General features: G+C 58.7%; 2 protein-coding genes across 4 annotated transcripts in view; one reads left to right on the forward strand and one right to left on the reverse strand.

Annotated features, from left to right (window-relative positions):
- The window catches only part of MEGF6 (multiple EGF like domains 6), a 107,308-nt gene extending 97,278 nt beyond the window's left edge, over window positions 1-10,030 (forward strand). For all 3 annotated transcript variants that reach the window (XM_055704785.1, XM_055704786.1, XM_055704787.1), the window contains 11 exons: window positions 1,475-1,603; window positions 2,050-2,178; window positions 2,831-2,962; window positions 3,959-4,087; window positions 4,694-4,822; window positions 5,001-5,129; window positions 5,318-5,446; window positions 5,962-6,090; window positions 6,183-6,311; window positions 6,823-6,954; window positions 7,789-10,030. In XM_055704785.1, the coding sequence (XP_055560760.1) occupies window positions 1,475-1,603; window positions 2,050-2,178; window positions 2,831-2,962; window positions 3,959-4,087; window positions 4,694-4,822; window positions 5,001-5,129; window positions 5,318-5,446; window positions 5,962-6,090; window positions 6,183-6,311; window positions 6,823-6,954; window positions 7,789-7,856 (1,364 nt within the window). In that variant the 3' untranslated portion in view covers window positions 7,857-10,030. The remainder of the gene's footprint in view (window positions 1-1,474; window positions 1,604-2,049; window positions 2,179-2,830; window positions 2,963-3,958; window positions 4,088-4,693; window positions 4,823-5,000; window positions 5,130-5,317; window positions 5,447-5,961; window positions 6,091-6,182; window positions 6,312-6,822; window positions 6,955-7,788) is intronic.
- A 304-nt stretch (window positions 10,031-10,334) lies between these two features.
- Window positions 10,335-22,298, reverse strand: ARHGEF16 (Rho guanine nucleotide exchange factor 16). Its single transcript, XM_005437714.4, has 14 exons — window positions 21,217-22,298; window positions 20,487-20,538; window positions 19,844-20,013; window positions 19,231-19,287; window positions 18,587-18,747; window positions 17,386-17,538; window positions 16,601-16,730; window positions 15,827-15,901; window positions 14,629-14,721; window positions 13,759-13,913; window positions 13,122-13,331; window positions 12,675-12,748; window positions 12,112-12,213; window positions 10,335-11,660 (listed from the first exon to the last, which is right to left on the reverse strand). The coding sequence occupies exons 1-14, from the start codon at window positions 21,928-21,930 to the stop codon at window positions 11,521-11,523; spliced, it is 2,286 nt and encodes a 761-aa protein (XP_005437771.2). The 5' UTR covers window positions 21,931-22,298; the 3' UTR covers window positions 10,335-11,520.
- Window positions 22,299-23,840: the final 1,542 nt, after the last annotated feature.

The following is a 23,840-nucleotide window of genomic DNA, read 5'->3' on the forward strand; positions in this document are numbered from 1 at the left end:
CAGCACGCCAAGAAGAGATCCACAAGGTTCTTCCCTTTCAGGGGTCATGACACCTCAGCCTGGCATATTCCTTATATTGTGGTGCAAAAGGCGCGACCGAGTCCAATGCCGTTACTTGTTGGCTTCAGTTAGCTGCTGCTGTGGCTGCCCTTGGCCGCATCGAAGTGCTCTCAGGTTTCCTGCTGGGGATGTCCCCCTTCACAGGCTGCCAGCAGCGTGGCTGGCAGCCACAGAGTCGAGCTACCAGCTCACCTCACCGGCCAAGGGCGAGTAGCTGCATTGTGCTGCATCCTCGGGCACGTCATCCCCTCCCAGCATCACAGCACGCGCTTCCAAAACCCTGCACCTGGAACCCCCAGCAGCCAGGTCCCTCTGCCAGGGTGGAGGTTATAGAAGACGGGTGTTTGGAAGTTTTGGCTTCCAGGTGCCCCTGTGGTCCTGGCCATCACACCCCGGGGACTTTTCCTGCCTCACCCTACCCACAGTTGCTTGCACTGAGCTCACCTGCAGGGCCACTTTTATAATTGCAATATAAATGAACTAAAAATCTCACCCGCAAATGCAGAAATTATATGATTTTAAAAAAAAAAAAAATAATCTAGGCTCCCCTACTTGGCTTCCCACAGAGCTGTATTTCAAACTGCGTGTATGTGCAAATATCCGCCTCGCTGTGTGCGCGGTGCAGCCGCGCTCTCACCACAGCTGCATGTACAAACTTGGCCCTTGTGTGGACAAGTAACCTGTTTGGACAGTTGTACAGGGACTGACTGCCTTTTTTTTTTTTTTTTTTTTTTTTTTTTCATTCATTCATGAGGCAGAAGTGAAAATTAGATTCATAGATTTTGCACCTGCAGTTGCCGACTTCTGCATAATTCTGGTGCTGCACACATTCTGTTTTGCAGCTGCTTTAGAAACCAGGTGCCTCTGACAACGGGAGAAGCAGCAAAACTAAACGATTGCTGCCGTGATTAAAATATACTGTTCTGGCACCCAGCTGTCATTAAACAGTGCCAGGAATAACACTTGCAAAGCCATGTGGTGCAGCTAAACAGAGACTTTCACATCGAATGAGGTGACCTCCAGTGGTGCCTCCTGCTCGCGTACCCTCTGCAGATGTGACCGGTGCTGCTGCCGAGACAGTCGTGCTCCTGCATGCCAGCAGCCGCGGGCACGCGTTCAGGGCTGGGCACTGATTTCCTGCACCATACGTGCCATGGGGTGAGGGTGGGACCACCGTCCTCCCCGCACTGCCCATCGCTGCCAAACCAAAGGCGAGACCGTCCGTTGGCTCTGGCCATGCCACTTCCCGGAGCAATAATGCCGTTGCAGGCTGGCCGATGTCACCAGCCTTGTCACAGCACTGGCATGAAAGGGACAGAAAGTGTGAAGTGTGTGCCTACAGAAACTGCAGTGAAAGAAGACCCACGTCACCTTTTTTGTGTAACTTGTCTCTCCCATGTTTGCATCTCTGAAGCTTGTCCAGAGGGGCTGTTCGGGGCACGCTGCGAAGAGCACTGCGACTGCGGGGACAACGTGTCATGCCATCACGTTACTGGTGCCTGTGATTGCCCCCGGGGGTGGAGGGGCCGGCGCTGTGAGAAAGGTGAGCCAGCACCCCCTCAGCATCCCTTTGGAGCCAGCACCCCCTCGGCATCCCTTTGGAGCCAGCACCCCCTCGGCATCCCTTTGGAGCCAGCACCCCCTCGGCATCCCTTTGGAGCCAGCACCCCCTCGGCATCCCTTCGGAGCCAGCATCCCCACAGCAGCACGGCATCCCTTCAGCTGTGGCTCAGGACAAACTGAGGCTCCTTCTGGAGTCTGGGAAGGAGAGAAAATACGTTTTTAATAAGAGTTACAAGTTGTGGCAACGCGTTTTGAGGATCTGAGAGCCTGGCCTGAAAGAGGCTTTTGGGTTGCTGCAAAAAATGCTGTCTAGCCAGGTGCTGAGGGCAGGAGCTGGTTCTTGGGCTCTGATACCTTTCGAGCATTGACACTAACTTGAAAGCCCGTCAGGAGACTCACATCTCTGGTTTTTTTTTTTTCCCATAGCCTGCCTGCCGGGTTCGTTCGGGAAGAACTGTGCCAGTCGCTGTGCCTGTCCCCTGGGAGTGCCGTGCGATCACATCACTGGCCGCTGCGGCTGCCCGCCGGGCTTCACGGGCTCTGGATGTGAAAAATGTACGGAGGAGGCAGCGATCCTCTTACAGTTCTGCTGACAGGCTCTGGGACATGACGGGTCAAGCAGTTGCTACATAAAATAGGGGGCGGGGGGTGGGGGTGGGGGGGGGAAGACAACAAGAAAAAAAAAACCCAACAGCAAGCTGTGCCAAGGAGCAACTCACATTTTGGCAGCTGGGTGCATGCCCACAAAATGTTAGCAAAGCACAGGGAGCCAAGTGGGAAATCAGAGCTATGTATTTATCCAGAGGATTAGCAATAAATCAGTATTAAAATGAGCTCCTGTGGGTATGAGCAAGTCTGGAAGAGACATAGGCATGTGAGCACATTCCTGACCCAGAGGATGGGCTGTGTTTGAGATGCCTGTGTGTGGATGGAAGCTTGCAGGAGTACGAGGGTCGGTAGGGCCAGCACTGTAAAAGGCATCTAATGCCTTTAAGTACTCGGTTTTCCTTTCAAGCCAGGTCTTCGGAGTCAAGGAACCATTTGCGTGTGGGTCCCTTTGCGTTTTGAGTAGCAGAGAGAACTTTCGCTGTCATAAAAGCAACTTCCTAAATCCTGGCTTAAAATAAAAAAGGGAAAAGAAATCTGGCACAGAGGGGTGGGATAACTCCCGCTAAGCAGATCACCTTGGTGCCCTCTCTCCTGACAGCCTGCCGGCCAGGGACCTTCGGTGAGGGCTGTGGTCAGATCTGCCAGTGTGCCGGAGCCACCCAGGAGTGCCACCCAGTCACCGGGGCGTGCGTCTGCCCCGCTGGCTTCCACGGTCCTGCCTGCCAGCTGGGTGAGTCCATGCTCCATTCCTCCACCGCTTCGCAGACCTTTGCAGTTTGCTGCGCTTCGTCCTGGAAGCACAGTGCCGGTGCTGGGAGCACTGGTGGCGCCAGTGCCGAGCCATCACCCCCGATGCAGGGGACGGTGCTGGGCTGACCGCCGGAGAAGCCTCAGCCTGGGGAGCAGCCAGCTTGCTGGAGTGGCTTTGAAGCACAGGTTTGGACGGGTTGTCTTCCCTGGTGTCTTGCCATGTTGCCTTTGTCCTCAGCAGCACGGCTGAGGTCTGCTCTCATTCTGTTCTTACCACTGCCCAGCTCTCACAGCTCGGGAGCTGAATCTGTCCAAGCAAGCGTTTTCTTGCTCCCTTGTCCAAGCCCAGCCCTGCGCACAGACGAGAGGCTCTGACCTCTGCAGTGTCTCTTGCTGAGTGATTTGCAAGTAGGAGTTCATCTAAACAAAACATCATTCTCATCTCTGCTCAGGCTGGATTTTTTTGCTGTTTTCCTTTTAAATTGTGGGATATTTACCACCTATTCAGCAGAGGGGTTCTGAACAGTCCAAAACTGTCTGGTGGTGTTGCTTCTTTGCCATGAGGCTACTTAGAAATGCTTTGTGGGGTTGTCTTTGGCTCCTGCTAAAGACCAGCTGTCGCATTCCTGGGTGCCGGCGTGTGCTGCCGGGAGGGCAGAGGCACCTGAGCATGGAGCTAGTGTTGGCTGTGATGTTTGGGGCACATCTGGCACAATCAGGTCATGGAAGGGATGCATGCGAGTCGTGTGCCCTTGACGCATTTCTGGTTGACCCGTTCAGTGCTTTGGAGCAGCTCTGTGCTACAAAGTGGATCAGAAACCCATCGACTGTACCAGCCAGGCATGAACCCGCTTCCAGCAAGAGCTGTCTGATGAAATGGCTGTGCGAATCCATGTGGTGGGGTTTTCCAGGGTGTTTGTACTGCTTTCTCATCTTTTTAGGGACTGAGGCCATTGTTTCTTTTCTTTTTCTGCAGAGTGCTCTCCTGGCTGGTACGGCCATAACTGCGAAAGGCCATGCAAGTGCAAGAACGGGGGCCTGTGTGACATTACCACGGGGATGTGCCACTGCCCGGCTGGCTACGTCGGTGCTGACTGCGGTACTGGTGAGTGCCTGGGTCAGCCAGAGGGGACATGAGCTGGCAGGAGTTTCCTCAGCAGAAGGTCGATGGTGGCAGATGCAAACCCTGCACACAGCCAGGTTGCTGACCCTGTGGGAGATGAGAAGCGTCCCAGTGGCTGCCTCTTGCATCGGCCCATCAGCAGGAAAAAGCTCCTGCTCTCACTTTGCAACCTGCACTGTCAGCAGTGCCCTCCCTGCTTCAGCACGGAGGCTGGCGTATGTAGTGCCACCCTCGCTGCGGGAATGCAGTTGCAGCTGATGTCCTTTGCTGTCAGTCTTAACCACGGAAATATTTTCTTGCTCCTTTTGTTTTATGCCAAAATGATTTCTCCCCTACGAAAGGCCTGAGACATGAGCCTTTGCATCATGCCATCACTGTATTGCTGTCTCCCTGCTAAAAATGCTTTGCTGCTCCGGCAGAAGGAAACCTAACAGCTCTTCCCCTGGCCTGCCAGCCACCCTGTGCACTAGTGACAGGGCTGCAGACTCCTCTGCCTCCCCGCTGAGAAGCCTTTCCTTTCTGGGGCTTCAAACGTAGCCAGCTGTGCTTTGGCATGACCAGGGCTGCTCAAGGTTTTCCTCCCGCCAGGGTGCCCTGCTGGTCGCTATGGCCAGGACTGTGCTGGGGTGTGCTCCTGCGGGGAAGGTGCTACCTGTCACCCGGTCACCGGAGACTGTGTTTGCCCACCAGGGAGAGCTGGTCCCGCCTGTGAGCAAGGTAAATACCAGCTGCAGGGTCATGCACTGGGGCAAGCAGGCATTTCAGGCAGTGGGTTGGAAAAGGTCCTGAGCAGGAACCTGTTTTCTTGCCCAAAGACCTCTGCCTGTGCTTGGGCATTCCTGCCCGAATTGCACCATGCTCTGTGTGCCCACTGCCACTGCCTCTTGTCCTGCAGGCTGTGAGAAGCACCGGTACGGGGTGGGCTGCCAGCAGACCTGCTCCTGCCGCAACGGGGGGCTGTGTGATGCAGCCAACGGCTCCTGTTTGTGTGCGCTTGGGTGGACGGGGAAATCCTGTGAATTAGGTAAACCTGACTTGAGTGCATTGTCCTTCACCAGCCCAGTAACTGCAGGGCTCGCTCAGTCTGTTTCATACCGGGTCCAGTTTCTGTTATCCCTGCCTGTGCCTGTTGGCCTGACCTGAGGCGCAGGAGCGGGGCCGGGGCCGGCTCGCTGCCCACTGAGCAGCTCTGCTGCTGCATCTCCCCCGCAGGATGCCCGCCGGGAAGGTACGGTGCCAACTGCCAGCTGCGCTGCGCCTGCCTGCACAACGCCACCTGCGACTCCCTGACGGGAGCCTGCCGCTGCCCCGCCGGCCGCTACGGGCCCCTGTGCGAGCACAGTGAGTTGTGCCCATGGAAGAACCTTTGGCTTTGCGAGGGGCGGTTGTTTTCTAAAGCTGGTCTGGAGGGCAGGACCATGGGACAAAGGTGTGACCTGCTGCAGTTGCACATGTGGTGGCATGCGCCGGTGGGCTCACTCTTATTGGTGTTCACAGCGAACCCGTCCCGGGCGGCAGAAGTAGTTGCAAGAAGGTAGTTTCTGTTCTCTCCGTGAGATTGTTGGATACAGAGGTGCTGTTTCAAGGCAGCTGGGTGTGCAGGTCACCACTGCGCAGCTTGGTGTGGGGGTGCTGAGCAAACCCTTCGGGGCTGAAATGCTGTGCTCTGCATCTGAGCATCGCTGCGGCTTGGTCCCCGGCCACTGAACAACCGCAGGCGTCTGGGCACTTGGAGAAAAAGCTCGCTGCTTCTCTCTGGTGGGCTGATGGAGGCTTTGCTGCAGAGGCTGCCTACAGCAGAGCCTGAGTTCCACCCAGCCGTGCTTTAATGAGCTCTCCACCTGGCTCCGTCCCAGGTTGTCCTCCGGGTTTCCACGGAGCTGGCTGCTGGGAGCGCTGCGACTGCGAGCACGGAGCAGCCTGTGACCCAGCCACCGGTCGCTGTCAGTGTCCTGCTGGGTTCGGCGGCGAGCGCTGTCAGTCAGGTACCCCATCCTCCTCTGGCTTCCCGAGAAACAAGTTGGCTCCCAAGGTGAGATCTCATAGCGCGTGTGCCGTATCTCACCTCTCAAAACAGCCTGCAAGGAGGGAACGTACGGCCAGGGATGCCAGCAACTCTGCGACTGTGTCGGTGATGCGCCCTGCGACCCGGCCACGGGGCGCTGCCTGTGTCCCCCAGGGAAAACTGGCCCCAAGTGCAGCTCGGGTGAGTCAAGCCACAGCCTGGGGCAGTGAGAAAGGGGAGCGGACAAGAGGGGCACTGACAGTAAGCTAGGAGCCCAGTCATAACGTGGATGCAAAACCCCTCTTGTTGGAGCTGAATTCGTGTGGAAGGGGACTTTCTTTTTTGTGTGCGTCCCCTCAAAGAGTAAGAGGGCATCTGAACAGTGGTAGTCACCTCTCCAACCTCGCTTTGTAGTCAGATCTGAATGCAAATCCTCCCCCAGCCTCCAGTGCCTTTGTATTTAGATCGCCAGACTCAAAAGGATGAGGGGCAAATGCAGAAGGGCCACCTTGTTGGCCTGGGAATGCTCTGATGTCCTGTATCACCAGGGCTGAAGAGCAGGCTGGGGCAGGGGCAGGCAGAGCTCCCCGCCTTGTGCCCTCGGCCGCCACTGCAGGCTCTGGCTGTTGCACAGCGGGAACTGTCTGAGCATTTTTGCTCAGCCGCAGAAGCTGCCAGCAGCGGTCTGAGTGCCTCTCTGCCCCCTCACTAGACTGCCGGCCAACCAGGTATGGCCCCGACTGCAGCCTGATGTGCCAGTGTGCCCCCAGCAGCTCCTACTGCAACGCTCAGAACGGCCAGTGCCTCTGTCTGAACGGGTACATGGGGCCGACGTGTCGGGAAGGTAATGTATAGGCGCAGTGAGTACCGCTGAAGGCGCACGGTGGGGGGATCCAAATGCAAAAGCAGCTGCTGTGGAGGATGCTGCGGTACGCGTGCGTGGGCTGTGGTGCATGCCCTGGTGGGCTGGTTTTGGCAGTGGCACTATCAACTAAAACAAGTTATGTGGTGTAGCACCTACCTCTTCCCAAGGCCCTCATTTGGTATGATTTGTTCACTGTCACCCCAGCCATGAGGGAGGTTTTATGAAGATGCAGGCTGTGTGCTGACAGTGCCGTGGAAATAAAGCTGTTGAGTAGCCTAAACCCCAACTGTGCCGGTGGTAATGCCAGGACCCTTCTGTGCGGGTAAAGCCCACTCTTTTCTGGGCACACCAAAACAAAATGAGCCCATGGGCTGACCACAGTGGAACACCCTCCCTCCCCCCACCTTATTTCTGCCCAAACCCTGATTGAATTTGTTGGCTCAGAGCATTGCTGCGGGGATGGGTGGCGGGATGGTCTGGCTTGCTTTGCAAGTGGTACCCTTCACCTGCCACTGGCCGAGCACCCCTCCTCAGTCCCAGGTCAGTAACAGACCCTGACAAGTGGCCTGTTGCACACCCCAGCTGCAGGCAGCAACCTAAAAATGCTGCTCCAATGTGCAGCAGCAGAGCGGGGCCAGCGCTCCCAGGTCCTGCCTTCCCGGCGGGGAGGGAGCAGGGCAGGGGGTGCAGCCCCCAGGCAGGGCAGCAGGCAGGAGGGTCAGCCCTGGAGCATCTCCCCTCCAGAGCCATAGGCTGGCTGTGACCACCACGGCACAGACCACGAGGACTGACTTGTCCCGGCTTCCCTTCCAGCTGTGCAGCCCCCAGCACCCACTGGCTCACCCCCGCCCCAGGGGGGGCTCGCGATGGACGGGCACTAGGTCCTGCAGCTGCCGCCAGCGCTCCCTCAGTGTGACCAAGCAGCCACCTGAAGAAGCCAACATCCTATTTAATGAACTTGTTTACAAGCCATGGGAGAGGTTATCATTTCTTGACAGCCTAAGCTGCTGCTCTTGGAGTTGCTGAGTGAGGCTGAAGTGCCCAGTATAACCAGTTCACTGTGACAGCAGGGGCTGGCCTCCGGGCACACTGCGGGGGCACACATGCCAGCACGGGCGCACACCCTTGGCCAGGCACCAGAAGGAACAGTTGAGAAGCTTTTGCTTCTGGTCAGCGGACTTTGGTGGCTCACGGCAAATTGCTGGCCTTCATCTTTTGGGGGCTGGGCTGGCGGGGGCTGAAGTTACGGTCTGAAATAGGTATTTATGCAAAAGTACGGGACTAGTGTTGTCAGGACTGATGGCTGAATGTGTCCGGCACTCCTGTAAGAAGCATCAGCCCGCATGAATTGTTATTTTTTTAAAAATTTGAATTTGCAATGTAATTTTATTGTAAATTATCACGTGCCGTGGGGGAAGGCGCTGGGCTCTGGCACTGACCCCACCACCTCTGCAGAGCCAGTGCCCACAGCCCGACCCCCTCTGCCAGCTCCGGTTACGAGCCCCCCAGCTGGCATTTCCAGCACCAGGCAATGCCTGCCTTGCTGGCAGCGCGGGGGGCTCTTGACAAGCTTTGCAGGGGGGCAGGAGCCTGTTTTTCACACCGGGAAAAGCCCACTTGAGCTGCCCGTGTCGTTTGTAAAGTAAGCCTTAATTAAGTGTAGTAATCAAAGACAGCGTGTGGATAGACACAAAGCTCTTGCATGGTCCGGTAAATGCAAATCCCAGTTGAAGTGTTCTCGCCCCAAGCCTGCACCCTGCGCTGTTTTTCCGTTCCAGTTGCAGCGAGGAGCTGGGAAGGGGATGGAGGCGGGAGGAGCAGCCAGGAGGCTGCCACCTGCGGCAGCGGGGACCGTGTCACCCCAGCAAGGGCACCGGGCTCCCGGACCTGCCGCCTGCCCCAGCCAGGCCCCGTCATCTGTTTGCACAAAGCTCTTGGGTAGGTCGGCCCGAGAGCTGCCAATGTCGAGAGAAGCCAGGCTCTGCGAGGGGCTGGGACGGCCCCGTCCCCGCACATCTGCCTCTGCTGCTGCCGCAGCACAGCCCTGCCCAGGCGCTTGGCCTTTAAATTATTCCCACGGGGGCCAACTGAAAATAATAAAAGAATTGTTTCTTTTCCTGATGGAATTTATTTTAATCTGTATATAACTTGTAATTTTTTGCTAATTCTTTTCTTATTTTATTTCTTCCTTAACAGTATTTTTTGCATTAGGTATCATTATTGTGAAGAAATAATGTTAATATAAGTACGTAGTGAAGGACCAAAATTGTGTAATTAAGGTTGTATGTTGTATGATTGATAACCAGGGAGTAGGAAGATGTTGTCCATGTGCCAAATGACCCTGACCAGCCCTGCTCTAGTCGCGCTGCCGATTCTCCAGACAATCATAGGGTTTGTTAGTTCGCCTTGACGTGACCGGTGCGTTAGACGAAGGTTTCTCTGTAGTTCCTCGGCCGCTTGGAAAGCAAACGCAGCCCCCACCCGAAAGCCAGCAGCCCCTCCCCGCGCGCCCGGCCACCGAGCACCGGCAGCCCGGCTCCGCAGGGCAAGCAGTGTGCCGGGACAGACCCGGGAGCCGGCAGGTGCAGCCGGGGGGCCGGCAAGTGATGCCACCGTGCCAGCAAGCCATGCCACTGTGCTGGCAACTGATGCCACAGTGCCAGAGAGCCATGCCGCCGTGCTGGCATGCCATGCTACTTGCCAGCAAGTGATGCCACTCCAGGAGAGCACAGAAATGTAGCCCGGCCTTACACACGGGGATAGATGGGTCCTGTCCCGTTACAGCACGAAAGCCTGAGCTGCAGCTCCGTGGCTCCTGGTACCTGCCTGGAGTAAACTGTACGTCTAAGCGTGGGACTGCAGCAACTTTGTACCTGTATTTTTTTATATCATCATTTTTTTTCCTGTTCATATTTCTTAATACAGTTTGTTTGTTTCCTCTTTTCATGTAGCTACTGTCTCTTTTTGGATCCCGCCTCCTCTAACTTAGCACTCATGAAAATTTTTAAATTCTTCCACAGTTAAGAGAAATAAACAGAAAGCCTCACCAAATCTCGTACTTAACCTTGTCTGTCTCAGTGGATTACACTTCAAATGTGTTGCAACTGACAGTGGATTTTTAGTCAGCTATTCTGCAGGATGCTTTCCTAGAAGCGCAGGTGTGGAGGCCAGAACGATGCTGCCAGCAGAAGGACGCTTGCTTTTCCGAGCTCGTGGTGGGGAAAACTGGCTCCCCAGTGTCCCCGCAACACGGAGCTGCATGCTCAGGGCCACCCGTTGCCACTAACAGGTTAAACACCGGGACCCACCGGTGCTGCTGACACTGCGTGCAGTTCCTATTTAGGCGAGGAGAACGCGGATTTCACTGGGCTCCAAGAATTTATTGTTAATCTAATTAATCTGTTGACAGTTTAATCAAAACAGCCACATCCCAACAATGCTGCCCCTGTGACTCCAAAGCCAGGCAGCACACGGAGCTGCCTCATCCTGAAATAGTAGGTGCTGGTTCCCCTCCACGAGGTGTGACTGGCTGAGCATCGAAGACCCCCAGCGGAGCTGCCCACCCATCTCCTGCCAGCGGCACTAAAGATTTGACCCATAAAAACCCCAGATGCAAACTGCTCCACTGTGACTAACGACCCTGCCTCAGCCCTCTTCAGCCCTCTTCGTTAATGACTTGTTGGTGCTAATCCTGAGGGAGAAGGGGAGGAGAGGGGACCATTCTGCTGTGGGAAGGCTGAGCTTTGACCCCCCCCCAAACTACATCCCTCTCCAGGAGGACCAAAACCCCTGCTTCTGCCTGGCCATCTCAGGAGATGGGAAGCGCAGCAGGGGGTACAGCACTGCTCCCTCTTGGTGTGCCTGGCTTCCTCGGCTGGCAGGACTCACAGATTGCTTCCCACTGGCCGGAGCATCCCATTCCTGGCCCCAGAGCTGACTCCAGAACAGCTTGGACTGCACCAGCCCCCAGCACCTGCCAGTTCAGCGTGGGACTGATGGGCGGTGGGCACCCTCGCCCTGTAGAGCGTGCACGAAAACCAAGAATAATTGTGGAGGGGGAGAGAAAAAAAAAGAAACAGGAGGGGAAAACGGGGTGAAGGAATAAGCCTAGCATATAGACTTAAGTTCCTAAAAAATTCTTGATTCAGGTATACACTCCCCATGTGCCGGGTCTTACCCCACAAGGCATGCAGCCAGTGAGAGGGAGAGAGACGGCGGCACGAGCCGCTTCACAGAGCCCAGAACCCAGCCGCAGCCTTTTCAACTTCAGCCAGCACCTTGGCTGCCTCTTGAAGCCTGTTCCAGGTCATTAATATGAGCTTTGGCCAGGAGCGCTCAAATGCCAGGTCTCACATTAATTAGCTGCTGTCACGGCCACTACAAAGGCCAGTGCGGAACGGTAAGATCTGCCGCCTGTGACAGCTCAAGGGAAATGAAATTCAAGAATAAAGGCTCTCCCACTCCCTTCTCGCTACGGGCTCAGTCCGCAGAGGTTTGAAGACCCCTGACACGCCACGGCAGAGGCACCTTCCCTGGGCCATGAGCCTACACATTGGTCTCGACGCGCAGCCGCTCCATCCGGCGGACGTTGCACTCCACCGCCGTGCGGCTGGTGATCTGCCGAGCGCAGGACTGGGGAAACCAGCCCCTCTCGCCGTCCCTGAGCCTCTCACCCCAGCACCAGCCTAGGAGGAGAACAGAGCTGGTCACACAACGAGGAAGGGCCAGGACTCCTGGGGATGCAGGTGGAAGCAGAGGGCTGCACTGCTCCCCTTCCCACAGCGGGGCCAGCTGGAGGCACCCGGGGAAAGCTTTGCAGGGGAGGAGGTTGTGGATTTACTGCCTGTTCTGGGGCTTATTTCACTTCTGAGGTCTCTGCTGCTGGTTGCCAGCCACAGCCTGCACACAGGAGGCACTGGTAAGCAGTGCAGCAGCCGCCCATGGCAGTGCCACCGTCATCAGCCTCTGGGGACCTGCTGGGACACAGAGCCAGCCAGCGACATGGACCCCACCAGCAGCTAGGGCTTCCTGGAGGCTTCCAAAAATTGCCAAAATCCCAGTTCAGTGGGATCACTGAAGCTTCCCCACACACAGCTCTGCCCAAGGTAAGCCTTCCACGCCGTGGCTGGCACTTACCATCCTCGCCCCCCAGCACGAGGACAACGTCTGCCTGCTGCAGGGAAATCTCGTCTGCCTGCTTAGCCAGGTAGGCGTGGGTGATCTCCACTTGGCTCAGCTCTGCAGACGACAGCAAGAGGACAACAGGGACCCAGTGAAAGGCAGGACCAGCACCCCTGTTTGGCGGTGCCCCCCTCCCCAGCCCAGCCTGGCTGCCCACCCCTCCAGGCTCCACCGCAAGTCCTGCTCCGTTCCCCTTGGCCTCTCCTGCTGCCCCCTCCAAGCACGAACGCGGGGAGGGAAAGCCAAATCCCAGCCTACTACCAGCCTGAGGCATTCCTGGAATTTCATTGTGCTTCCTAGGAAATGTATTTAAGGTTTACTGTGACTGATAACTTAATGGGAGGCAATGCCCAACGAGCAAGGCGCGGTACCCTGAGCTCCCCTCTCCATCCACACACATCCTCAGTTCCTTCTCCGGCAGGAGCAGGTAAGAACAGGGTAGAAACCTGCAAATGCTCCAGCTCAAACACAAGCTCTAATCCCCGCACAGCCAGCCCTGCCCTCCAGGATGCTGGTACCTCCTTTAGGAGTGGTGTCAGGCTTTTCCTTTCCTCTGTGCATCAGCGCAGCAATCCACCGGGCCCGGTCACTCCTGGCAAAGGGAAAGACCAGATTACAGAGAAAGCCTTAGAGACGGCATCCGTGTTGCCAGCAGTAGCTTGGAAATTTCCTGCAGGACAAGCATTTGATCAAGAGCATTCAACTTAAAGATACTTCACAAGCAGTACACACCACCCAGCTGCTTTGCTTAATTTGGACAGTGGAAGCGTTATATGGGAATTATAAGGGAAATCAGAGAGAGAAACAAACAGAGCAAGGGGAGAAGCCTGTGCAGGTCCCCCATTCCGGGAGGAGGAGTGGGGAGGGAAAGGGCGCTTTGCAGAAGCCTCAGGGGGATTTCCAGGGCACCAGTTTATCCCACAAACAAGAATGTGCACCCTGTGAAATCCCACCGGCCCACTCACAGTGTCTCTGCTGACAGCACAATCTCCTCCCGCTTGCCCTCGCTGTCCTTCTCCATCACCACCCGGAGCAGGTGCCCACCGGCTGTGCCGCGGGCTGTGCCACCGCTCCCGCTCTTGCCAGGAGGAGGGGAAGGTGGGTCTGCAGTCTCGATCTTCTCCACCATGACCTGGTCCAGCGTGGTGTAGTTCATGACGGTGTAGCTCTCCTCGCTGTGGCAAAGACGGGATCCGCAGCTCAGCCGCACGCAGCCAGAGAGAGGATGCAGCCGGCCAGGACCCAGCTGCCACCCAGTGCCAGCTCAAAGCCCCGGCAGGTGACGTTCAGCCGTCACAGTGAGGACATGAGCTGATGCCCAGGGGCAGGACATGGCTCTGTCACCTTGCCAGCAACCCACAAACAGAAGCAAGGCCACGGGCAGTGGAGCTGGGCGCTTCCCTTCTGGCTAACAAGGGACACTTCAATAAAGGTCAAAACGGGGAAATCTCAAGAATTTCTTAAGCTACACACTGCTTGGGCAGCTGAGGCTTTCACCCCCTTAGTTGTCTTCCAGGGAAAGGAAGCCACGTGCTGCTTGGTCAATGAGATTTTCATCCCCCTAGTTGTCTTCCCAGGAAAGGAAGCCCCTCTGAGCCTTACCTCTTCTTCTTGGTTATGATCAGGACGTCATTGAACAAGAAGAGGTAGCAGAGCCTGCCGGCGCCTCGGCGGAAGATGCCCACCTCTTCCGACAGCAGCAGGTGCAGCTCCCCCCGCTTCAGCAGCCAGCGGGAAGCAGAGATCAGCGGGAAAGGCTGAAACGGAACCAGGGGAAGTCTGACTTCATACCCCTCTCACAAGCGGCACGCAAAATCAAGCCAAGAAGCTGTATTTGAACTTGCAGCGGCCCCTGGGCTCGGTCAGGATGGACACATCACATGCTTTTAGATATCTTTTCCAGGAGGCAGGCGGGCAAGCGGAGCAGCAGTGCACCCCACTGCAGCCCATCTGGAGACGCAGCCCCCCCAACTGCGGCCGTGGGGCACAATGTCGAGGCTTTACTGCTGCCCTTGAGTGAGCTGCCCACATCTGACAGTCCGTACAGACAGACGAAGCCCCAGGTCTGTCTGGAACAAGACAGCAAGGGCAGGCATTGCTGCCAGCCGACCCACCCACGTAAAACCTCCTCTCGTCAGAGACGAGTCCAGCTCTCACCACTCGCGTGCAGGAGGTGAAAGCTCAGGGCAAGGCAGAAGAGACAGTGAAGGGTTGTGAGGGACAGCGGATTATCCAGGACTGAACCCTCCGAGCTGGCAGGGCAGGTGCCCAGACACTTCTATTGAAGTCAGAACAGCAGGAAGAACGGTCACCCCGGGCACGGAGCGGTGGTGCTGCTCCTGGCAGCAGCGATGCTGCGGCTGGCCAAGGCTTCCTGGAAGGATTCCCGGGACAGGTCTGACACGCCTGGGCTGGGCCACTCTAACAGCGCACCCCAGCAGATCTCCCCCTGCCACTTCCACAGGACCTCACCTTCTTTTTTCCAAATTCCAGCTGTTTCTGCAGGGTGTACATCTGCTCTGTCCTCTCCATAGCACGAGCTCCCTCATTGCAGTTCTTCACAAGCTAGAAGGAGAAAACCACCACAAGTGGAGAATGACGGGGTGCTGAGCCCATCCATCCCCCGCACTGGCACCAGTACTGCCGGCGAAGGCTGCCCTGCGTCCCCGGGCAGGGGGAACAGCCGGGTCCCGGCACCCGTGACAGGCAGCCGGAGGGTCCCCTGCCAGGGATCTCCAGCGGAGAGATGGCACGTCTGCTCTGCCTGCAGAAGGACCAAAGTGAAACCACACCAACACCGAGCTTCACCGAGGGGCAAGAGGAAGAGGAAGACTCATCTGAAGAGAGGAGGTTTAGACAGGAGGATGAGCAATCAGACAGACGGAGGGGAGGACAGAAGCCTTCCACAGGCAGGGGAAGCAGCAGCGCCCTTTGCACCGCCGAGAGGGCGGCCGCGTGGCACCCCAGCCCCTCGCGCTGCCTGTCCCAAGCAGAGACCCCCCTGCCAGCCGCCCCCCCAGCCCACGGAAGGGTGGTCCCGCTGGCCCAGCCAAGGCAACATGCATTTTGTCCCCCCACTGGATGAGCGAGCAGGACAGACCATGAGTGGCAGGAGCGCACTGCCAAGAGCCGATCTTCAGGGACACAAAAGGAAGAGCTGCCACCGCCACTTTGGTGGCCATAACCTCCATGGTGCATTGCCTTGTGCGGATGACCACCAGGTGGGAAAGCAGATGGAGATGAGACGTGGGAGCAGGAGCAGCACACGGCTCATGACTGCTACTGCTTCTGCTGCTCCTTCACTCCTCCACGCTTTGCTTTGTTTACTGCTCCTTGCCTACATCTCCAAAAACCATGGCAAGCGTCGCAGCTCGCTGTCACCTCAAGGGAAGTTCTGAGAAAGGAGAGCACTAATGGAGAAGATGACACTGAGGGAAGGACAAAAGATGGGCCAAATAGGGAAGAAGAAAAGAAGTCAAGAAAAGGAAAAAACCCAAGATCAGGTGAAAAAGGTGACCAAGGGAGAAGACATGTACCCCCAGCAGCTATTTGGAGAAGAGAAGTCTCAAGTGAACCGACGCAGGGAGGAAAACCAAGAGGCCAGAAGGGCAGGGTGAGGGAGCGGTGCACTGGGAGGAAGAAAGGTGGACGGCGGGCAGCCGGGCCTCACCTTGCTGATGGCTTTCAGCGCTTGGGTGGCAGCTCCGTACGCTGCAGTGCCTGCTTTTGTTTTTTGACAGAGGGTCTAGAATTTCAAGATAAGACGCTTTAGTGATATTGCAAGACTGCGCACCAACTGCTTCCCTGGGATTTCGGGATGCGACACGTGCTCGAGCTGTCCCCAGCTGCCAGCCTGGCAGTGGGACAGGTCAGAGCCAGGTTTAACAGTGCTGGTAGCTGTGAAGCCAGTTTCTGCTGGGACTTTCCCATCAGATACGTGCCTGACCAACAACGTCACCCTGCACACGGGGCAGCCCCCCCAGCCCTCACCCCTGCAGCCTGTTACAGACTGGGAGCAGTTACTAGAAATCCCATACCCAGCAGCTTTGCTGTTTAGAGCTGCTGGGTCCCAAAGTCCTGGATTTCAGTGAAGACCTGCTTTCCCTTCCTGGGCCACCTGACCATTAATCAAAGAGGACGCTCATGCCACCACACCCTGGGTACCCAGATGCAGCACGGGGCACTGAAGTACCACATGTCACTCAGGTGGACAGTGCCGAGATGGGAAGCGTTATTCACAAAGCCTTAAGCTGCGCATCTGACACCCACGAGAAGCAGATCACTCTGGATCCAAATCCTGAATACAGGCTCGAGCATCCCAGCCTCAGCTCCCCATGGGATGGAAGGCCAAGCAGAAGGCTGTCCTGAGCTCAGCAAACCAAGAAGGGTATAAACAGTCACCTCTTCAGAGGGGCCAAGCAACGCCACAGTGTGACTTACTTACATCTAACAGCAGAGGAAGGCGTGTTACCCTCTGCATAGGGAGAATGAGAAATGAGATCATTGGCAGGCCTCCACATTCTGGTTTCCTTTCAATTTGTTTCAAGGTCTCTTTAAATAAGGGGTTTGTGGTTCTGGAACAGGACAAGAAAGCACCATTAACTCTCTTCTTCAGCTATCAAGATTCTCCAGCAGCCTTCCCTGCATGGGAAATGCGGTGCAGTGACCGCTCTGCCTCTGGTGCTCCGTGGCAGGTGGCCACGCTCAGAGCACACAGCTGGGGCAGAAAATGGACTGATCCATTAAGCAGGCAATAGAAAAGCACGTGGAGATGTCGAGTCCACTGGCAGAAGGGTAATGCCATAGATGTGCCAACAGCGGACACAAACGTGACCTGTACCACCAGTATGATGGGGAGAACAGCCTCCATACAAGTCCCTAACACACCCCATATGTGTTATTGATGTATTTGATATATATATATATAGATGTATATTATAAGACCTGCCTGACTTCAGTACATGGTAGCATCACCCCCACTTATCCTCGTCCTTCTTACAGCACAACTCAAATCATGTCCTAATCACCCTGCACAGACACACTGAGGTTTAGAAGTTGACCTCTGCTCAAAAAGCAGACAGCCTTCCCTAGGGAAAAGGAAACAGCCACAGGGAGCCACGTGCAGGTCACGGCCCCATTTGCCCCATGTGCAGCCAGCCAGCCCCCCTGCAGCCCGGAGACCCCTTGCAGGCAACCTCTTTGCAAGTCCAAGCCCTCAGCAGTACTCACAGCAGCTTCTGAAGTGTCCTCTGCTGGTAGACTTCATTGGAGCAGTAGCTGATGTAGGGATTGAAGTGGTTTGAGGCGTGTTCTTCCACTATGTCACTGATGTCAGGCATTAGAACGTTTTCCTGGTGTCGCTTCTCTAAGTCTTCAAAGAAGCTAAGGAGAGAATTTCAAGTAACTTCACTACACGACCCATAAGGGCTGGACAAACTGAACAGATGTTTAACAACGCTCCCACTGCAACTCTTCCCGTTTTCCCAGAGGGTCCCTTCTGCACAGGTCAGCTCCGTGCAGCGGAGACAGCCACATCCCCAGTGTGGCTCCCAGCAGCTCCGCTGCAGAGATGGGGGACGCAGCTCCAGAGCTTCCCCGGCCCCCAGATGCACACGCTTCCTCCGTTCCCGCACAAGATCCCTCCTCCGCTTTAGCTCTCTGGGAAAATTAATTTCTGCCCCATCAGGGCCGCTCCTGCCCAGCTGTGGGAAGCCGCAAGCCCTCGCCGCCCCCGCAGCAGTTCCCAGGCCTGCTGCAGCCCTGCCTGCGCTCTCCTCCGGCTGCTTTCCCACACGGACACGGCTCGCCGGACGCCCCCAGCACTGGCTCCCGGGGTGTTCGCTCCCCTCTCCCCGGCAGCAGAGCCCACGCTTGCGCCGGCTCTTTGAAGGTGCCATTGCAGTTTTGGCACCGCAGCAATCCCCAGCCCGCGCTTCGGAACAGCAACTTCGGAGCAGCCACAGCAACTCGGCTGCCCCATGCCCCAGCCTCAGCGGCCCCCGCTTTCGGCCACGCCAGAGCTACCGGCTCCCCCTGCCCGGCTCCCCAGCCCAGAGGCAAAGGGAGGGACCACCGCTGTGGCAGCGCCGGGCACCCGAGGAGGAATTTTCAGGCAAAGCAGAGCAGGGGGATGGGACTCAGCCAGCTTTTGGTGCCCCATTGCAGCCACAGGGCTGAGCACCACTGTAATAATCCAGTAAAAAACTGGGTGTCAGGATAACAGACATTTCCACTAGACATTTGAGTGCCGAGCGTGTAACAGCAGGAAGGAGCTGCTCGGCAGCGTGCCACGGCACAAGGCACTAGGCGGGATGTCCCAGTACCACCAACTATCCAAGGGACGGTTGTTTTCAATGGGAAACAAACAGAGGTCAGAGCCCCCCCTCCAGACCTGCCTGGTCCCAACCCCCCGCCGACGGCCCCCACTTGCCTCGTGCTGACAGTCAGGATGTCGCTGATGTTGGAGAAGAGGTGGTGATGCTCCGTCTGCGTCATGGTCTCCTTCAGCTCCTCTGACCTCATGAAGTGGCACACCAGGATGCCCAGGCTGTGCATGTAGGAGTACTCAGAAGTGATGATCTCAAACATTGCCTGAAAAAAGCAGGGCACTGGAGATGTGACAGCACAAACTGACAAAACAAGGCAGTGAATTAAAACTTGCTGTATCTTATTTACATTCGGTTGGCACGAAGCCACTGGAAATAGCTTCGATCCAACAGTACGGCATTGCCTCTACCATCTCAGGCACTGCCTGGCCTACACCAATAACTTCAGCGTGGTTTAGGACACTCGGTCATTAACAAGCCCCAGCACTAAGACATTTCCCCTTCCAGTGGCTATTTCCCATCAGCATCCAGAAGAGTTGCCTGCCTCCCTGCCAGGACACGGGGATGAGCCCTCCCAGCACCACCCAGTCCCAGAGCTGGAAGCAGCAGCACAACAAACCCCATAGGCAGGAGCTGAGCCCTGCTCCGCACCGACCCCTGGGCTCGGGGGCTCAGACATGGCCACACGCGTCCCTGCTGCTATTGGCGCTTACGCCGCACTCCTGGGCATGTCTAAGGCTCCTCTCACCTCCTGCCGTTTGCGCTCTTCAGGGGATATCTTTCGCAGGATGCCCGCTTCCAGCACCTGTGGGCGAGAGGCCGGGATTAATAAATAAATAAGTAAATAAAGACAGACGAGCTTTAAGATCCCTTCCAACCCAAAACCATCACAAGATTCTACGCTCGCAGCCGCCTCCACGGCCACCGGCGGTCCTTGCACGCCCTCTAGTGCGGCCCGCGGCTGCGCCCACCCCGCGCATCCCACCAGCGCAGCTCCCACCGCAGCTGCCAGCCCACGGCGGTTCGCTGATGCTGCTCCACGGGAGGAGACCACCCTCCCGAGGGCCAGCGGGGAAAGCCTTCCCCTGTCTGTGGGTGAAGCTCCCGCAAGCAGCGGCTCAGCCGGCATCCCAACGAGCCTGGGCAGGAACCTGCGCGTCCCAGCCGGGGCTGGACAGCCCCAGAACATCCCACTGCAAAGACTAATACCGCAGAATTAGCCCCTCACAGCTTGTCTGGTAGCTCGGCAAGCTTTTAAAAGACATGCAGCTGGGGCTGCAACACAACTCGAGCACCGGAGCAGCCTGTGGCGAGGGCAACCGTGGCCTTTGGGACCCTCCGGGCTGGGCTGCTGCCCCTACCTCTGGGAGCTGGCTCCAGGTCACCTGCGCCGGGCGATAGCTCTGCACCACGATAGCGGCATCCGGACGGGACGGCTCTTCTGGGATGGGTTCCTCCAGCAAATCCTCATCTGACTCATGGCCGATGGAGTTCAGACCTCTCTCACGGATTTCCTGATACAGCCGGGGCTCTGCAGAGGAGAAGGCATGAGGTCAGTGAAGCCTGTCCCAGCTGCAGCCCATGGCTCCCCTTCCCAGCACCACCTCACCCCGTCGGCCAAAAGCCCTGCCATGAGCGCCAGGGCCAGGAGCCAGCACCTCCCTGCTGAGGCTGGACTTTGCACCGATCAGCCAGCAGCTCCTGCTCCTGACAGCTTCCCACAGCCACACACCGCACACAGCTCTCCCCCGTCTGCCCAGAGCAAGCCAAGCCGGGAGCGAGCACGGCCGCAGCCTGAGCATCACCGTGCCCCTGGGAAAGCAGGGCTGCAATGCTCCTCTTGCAGGTGGGGAAACAGAGGCAAGAGCAATGGCCCCAGGCCAGGGACAAGCGGCAGCACACGTGGCAAAGGGACTTCTAGGGATTCACATCCCCAAGAAGTGCCCTGCGAGGCTGGGGGACGCCAGAGCCGGTGCTCTTGGTAAGACGGGAGGCAGCACTCACGGTCCTTGAACGAGCCACCGCGCTTCTGCACCCGCCTCCGCCCAAAGGTTCTCTGCAAGAGGAAGAGGAGAACACACCGCAGTTACTGTATTTCTGTGGCCCTGGGAAGCGTTTAGCACCTTCAGGGAAGGGAAGGTACCCGCGCAGCCAGTCAGCAAATACCACCCCGTTCTTTCAGCCCAATTTTTCTTAGCTTTTGTTTGCCTTACCAAAGTGACTCAGCTTTCACCTTGCGTTATCGGGGTCACCATCTAAGCCATTCTGTAGTTACACCGCTGCCTTTCACATCTATCTGCCTCACACCTGGACTTTGCCTGCACTGGAGTCTCCTTTTCCCCAGACCGGCTTCACCCATGTTTATGTACAACCAGCCGCCATCTCGGAGCCACACACCCGGCCAGCCCCACCCTGCAAACATGCCCGCAGCTGCCTGCCGACAAGCGGGGGCCCCGGCACAGCCAGTCTCCCCCCCCTAGAGCCATGTCAGCTCTTTCCAGGCTCTCTGGGGACCTACAGCATCTGCGGGGCCATGCACGCTTCCCAAGGCACAAGTCACATCAGCAGGCTTGGCAAGCCCTGCCAGCTCCACGCCGGGCTCACGCAGCTCTGTAACCCACAAGAGCTGCAGGAAAAGGGCTCTGCGGGTCCCCAGCAGCAGCACATCACCAGGGAAAGCAGGGCTCCATCTCCACCCCAGAGCAAGTGGGCAACAGTGGCTGCAGAAACCCACCTTGTTCCTGCCGGGGCTGCGGGCAGGCAGGGCGCTGCCCTCCTCCGACACGGGTTTCAGCGAGGGGATGGTGGCCACCGGCTCCGGCTCCGTGCCCAGGCCCTTCATGGCCGCGCGATAGGACATGTTCCTCAGGTTGCGCTTCAGCCCCCCTCCACCATCATCCTCCACCTCCGGGGAGAGGCTGGGGACGGACACCCGCTTCGTGTCGGGGCCCAGGGGCTCCCGGCTGGACCCAGCCACCCCGAGGCTCTGGTGCCGGCAGGGGTTGGTCTTGGTCTTGGTGGAGACAGCCAGGCTTTTGGGGATCAGCTGCTGGGTTCCCACCTTCAGCGCAGCCGGGCTGTCCGTGCTGAGGACAATGCGGTGGGGCTCGGCCGAGGTGGGAGAGGTGGCTTCGGGCACCGTGGTGGAGCTGGGCCTCCTGGGGAGGTAGGTCGGGCTGGGGGGCTCCGGCCGCACAGGGTGGCATCGGTACTCCAGGAGAAAGGTCTTGTCGTCCACAAAGCTGCCAGGGGGGCTCTGAGACATGGTGGCGGCACAGTGAACCAGAAAGCTGCATAAGACAGAGACAGACGGCTGAGCACCTTCTTCCAGCATGGCAGAGGGCATTTCTGCAGCCACGGCCAACGCACCGATGCGCATGGGGAACCCCTGGACAGTGCAGGACCCAGGCTCCGCTCTCCCCAGGCGCTGCAGGCGGGCAGAGCCCATACAGACACCCCCTCACTGCCCGCGCATCCCTCAGAGCCGGGCTGGTGGCTCCTGACACCCGTGCCCAGTTTCAGGCAGAGCAGTGCAGGATGCGGCCAGGCACTGGGAAGCAGCCAGGGCAGGCCTGGAGCCCTGCTCCTCCTCCGCCACATCTCCATGTCCCCTCGAAACCCCCTTCAGGGACTAGGGGTGCTACCACCCAAGTCACCAGGGCCACCCTTTACCTTCCTGGCCTCCACCCCCCCAGGCTGACGTGCCGTGCGGACTGGTACCTGTCCCAGACCCCCCGGGGTGGCTGCACAGCACCACAGGCACCGTTCCCGTCCCCACAGCTCCTCGCCCCAGGCGAAGCGTACCGAGCTCCTCCTGTGCCACACCACGTACCCAGCACCCACAGAGCAAACAGCCCACAGCCCCTCACACCCACCGCCCACCCCATTGCACCATTTGAGGAAAAACCCCTGGTTTAATCGCTCTCAGCCACAACCTTGCTGCGTGCCATCGTCACCTCTGGCCGCTCCCTCGCCAAGGCCACAGACCAGGGACAGAAATTGCGGCAGGAAGGTGCTGCCCTGCACCGGGGGGGACCCGCCAGAGCCCCGACAGCAGCTCCCCAGGGCAAGGTGCCCCCATTTCCCTGCCCTGGGCCCAGGGGCATGTGCCCCTGGCCAGGGGGCTGCCCGACAGCCCCTCAGGAGCACTGCCTTCTGCTCGTCACCCCTGAGCTGAGGACCACGTGTGCCCTCGGCACAGCACCCAGCACCAGCATCCAGCACCCAGCACCAGCAGCAGGCATGCCTGCAGCCAAGGTGCTGCGTGCTGCCAGCTCCTCCGGCACTGCACAGCGACATGGGACCCCCTGCCATGGGAATCCCCCACCATGGACCCCCCCTCTTCCCCCATGGGAGACCCCCCCGTCATGGGAATCCCCTTCCAAGGGACACAGCCCCTCCCATAGGGCCCCCCTGCCATGGGAGTCCACCATCATGGGACCCTCTCTTCTCCCATGGGACCCCCCCTCCATAGGGATCCCTCTCCAAGGGACCCCCCCCCCACGGGACCCCCTGCCATGGGACTCCCTCTCCCCCATGGGACTCCCCTACCCACAGGAATCCCCCACCATGGGACCTCCCATGAGGACCTCCCCTCCCCCGTGAGACCCCTCCCTCCGCCACGGGACTCCCCCACCCACGGGAGCTCCCCCTCGCCCCCCCCACCCCTGCCGCATCACGGGTGCAGGGCGCAGGGGGTCCCCTCGGCCCGGTAACTCCCGCGCCCCCCAGCCCCGCGCAGGCAGCGGGGCACAGCCGGGGGGGCAGCCCCGGCCCGCTGCGGCCACAGAGATCCCCGGGACGGGCGGGCCCAGCGGGCGGCCGAAGCCCCCCCGGCTGCTCCCAGCGCCGGGACCCGCCTCCCCCCGGGGCCCAGCGCGGCAGCCGGGCCCTGCCCGCACCCCCCGGCGGGAGGCGGCCGCCCGCCCCGCACCTACCCGCGCCCCGCGGAGCCCAGCGCGGCGGCGGCCGGGCCGCGGCGGGGGCGGGCTGGGGCCGCCCCGGGGAGGGACCGGCAGCGGCCCGGCCCCCTCGGCCGGGCGGGGGCGGAGGGTCCCGGGGCGGGGCGGTGCCGCTCGGCGGGAGGATGCGCTCGACCTGCGCGCCGTGCCGGGGCCTGCCGGGCCGGCGGGAGCGAGCAGCCCCCTCCCCCCCGGGCCACCTGCCGGGGCTTGTCGCCGGTCCCCCGAGTCGGGGCTTGCGCAGCGCCGCCCTGCGCCCCGGGCTGTCCCCAAGGTCACTGAGGTCACAGCGTTCTTGGGCATCCCCCTCCCCCGTGTCAGGGGGTGACAGACCCCCCACTCCGGCCCCGGTCGGTCGGGCCACCGGCACCCCCGCTGCTCCCGCAGGGGCGGCTGC

Source organism: Falco cherrug, chromosome 3 (assembly GCF_023634085.1).
Source record: "Falco cherrug isolate bFalChe1 chromosome 3, bFalChe1.pri, whole genome shotgun sequence".
Taxonomy (NCBI): domain Eukaryota; kingdom Metazoa; phylum Chordata; class Aves; order Falconiformes; family Falconidae; genus Falco; species Falco cherrug.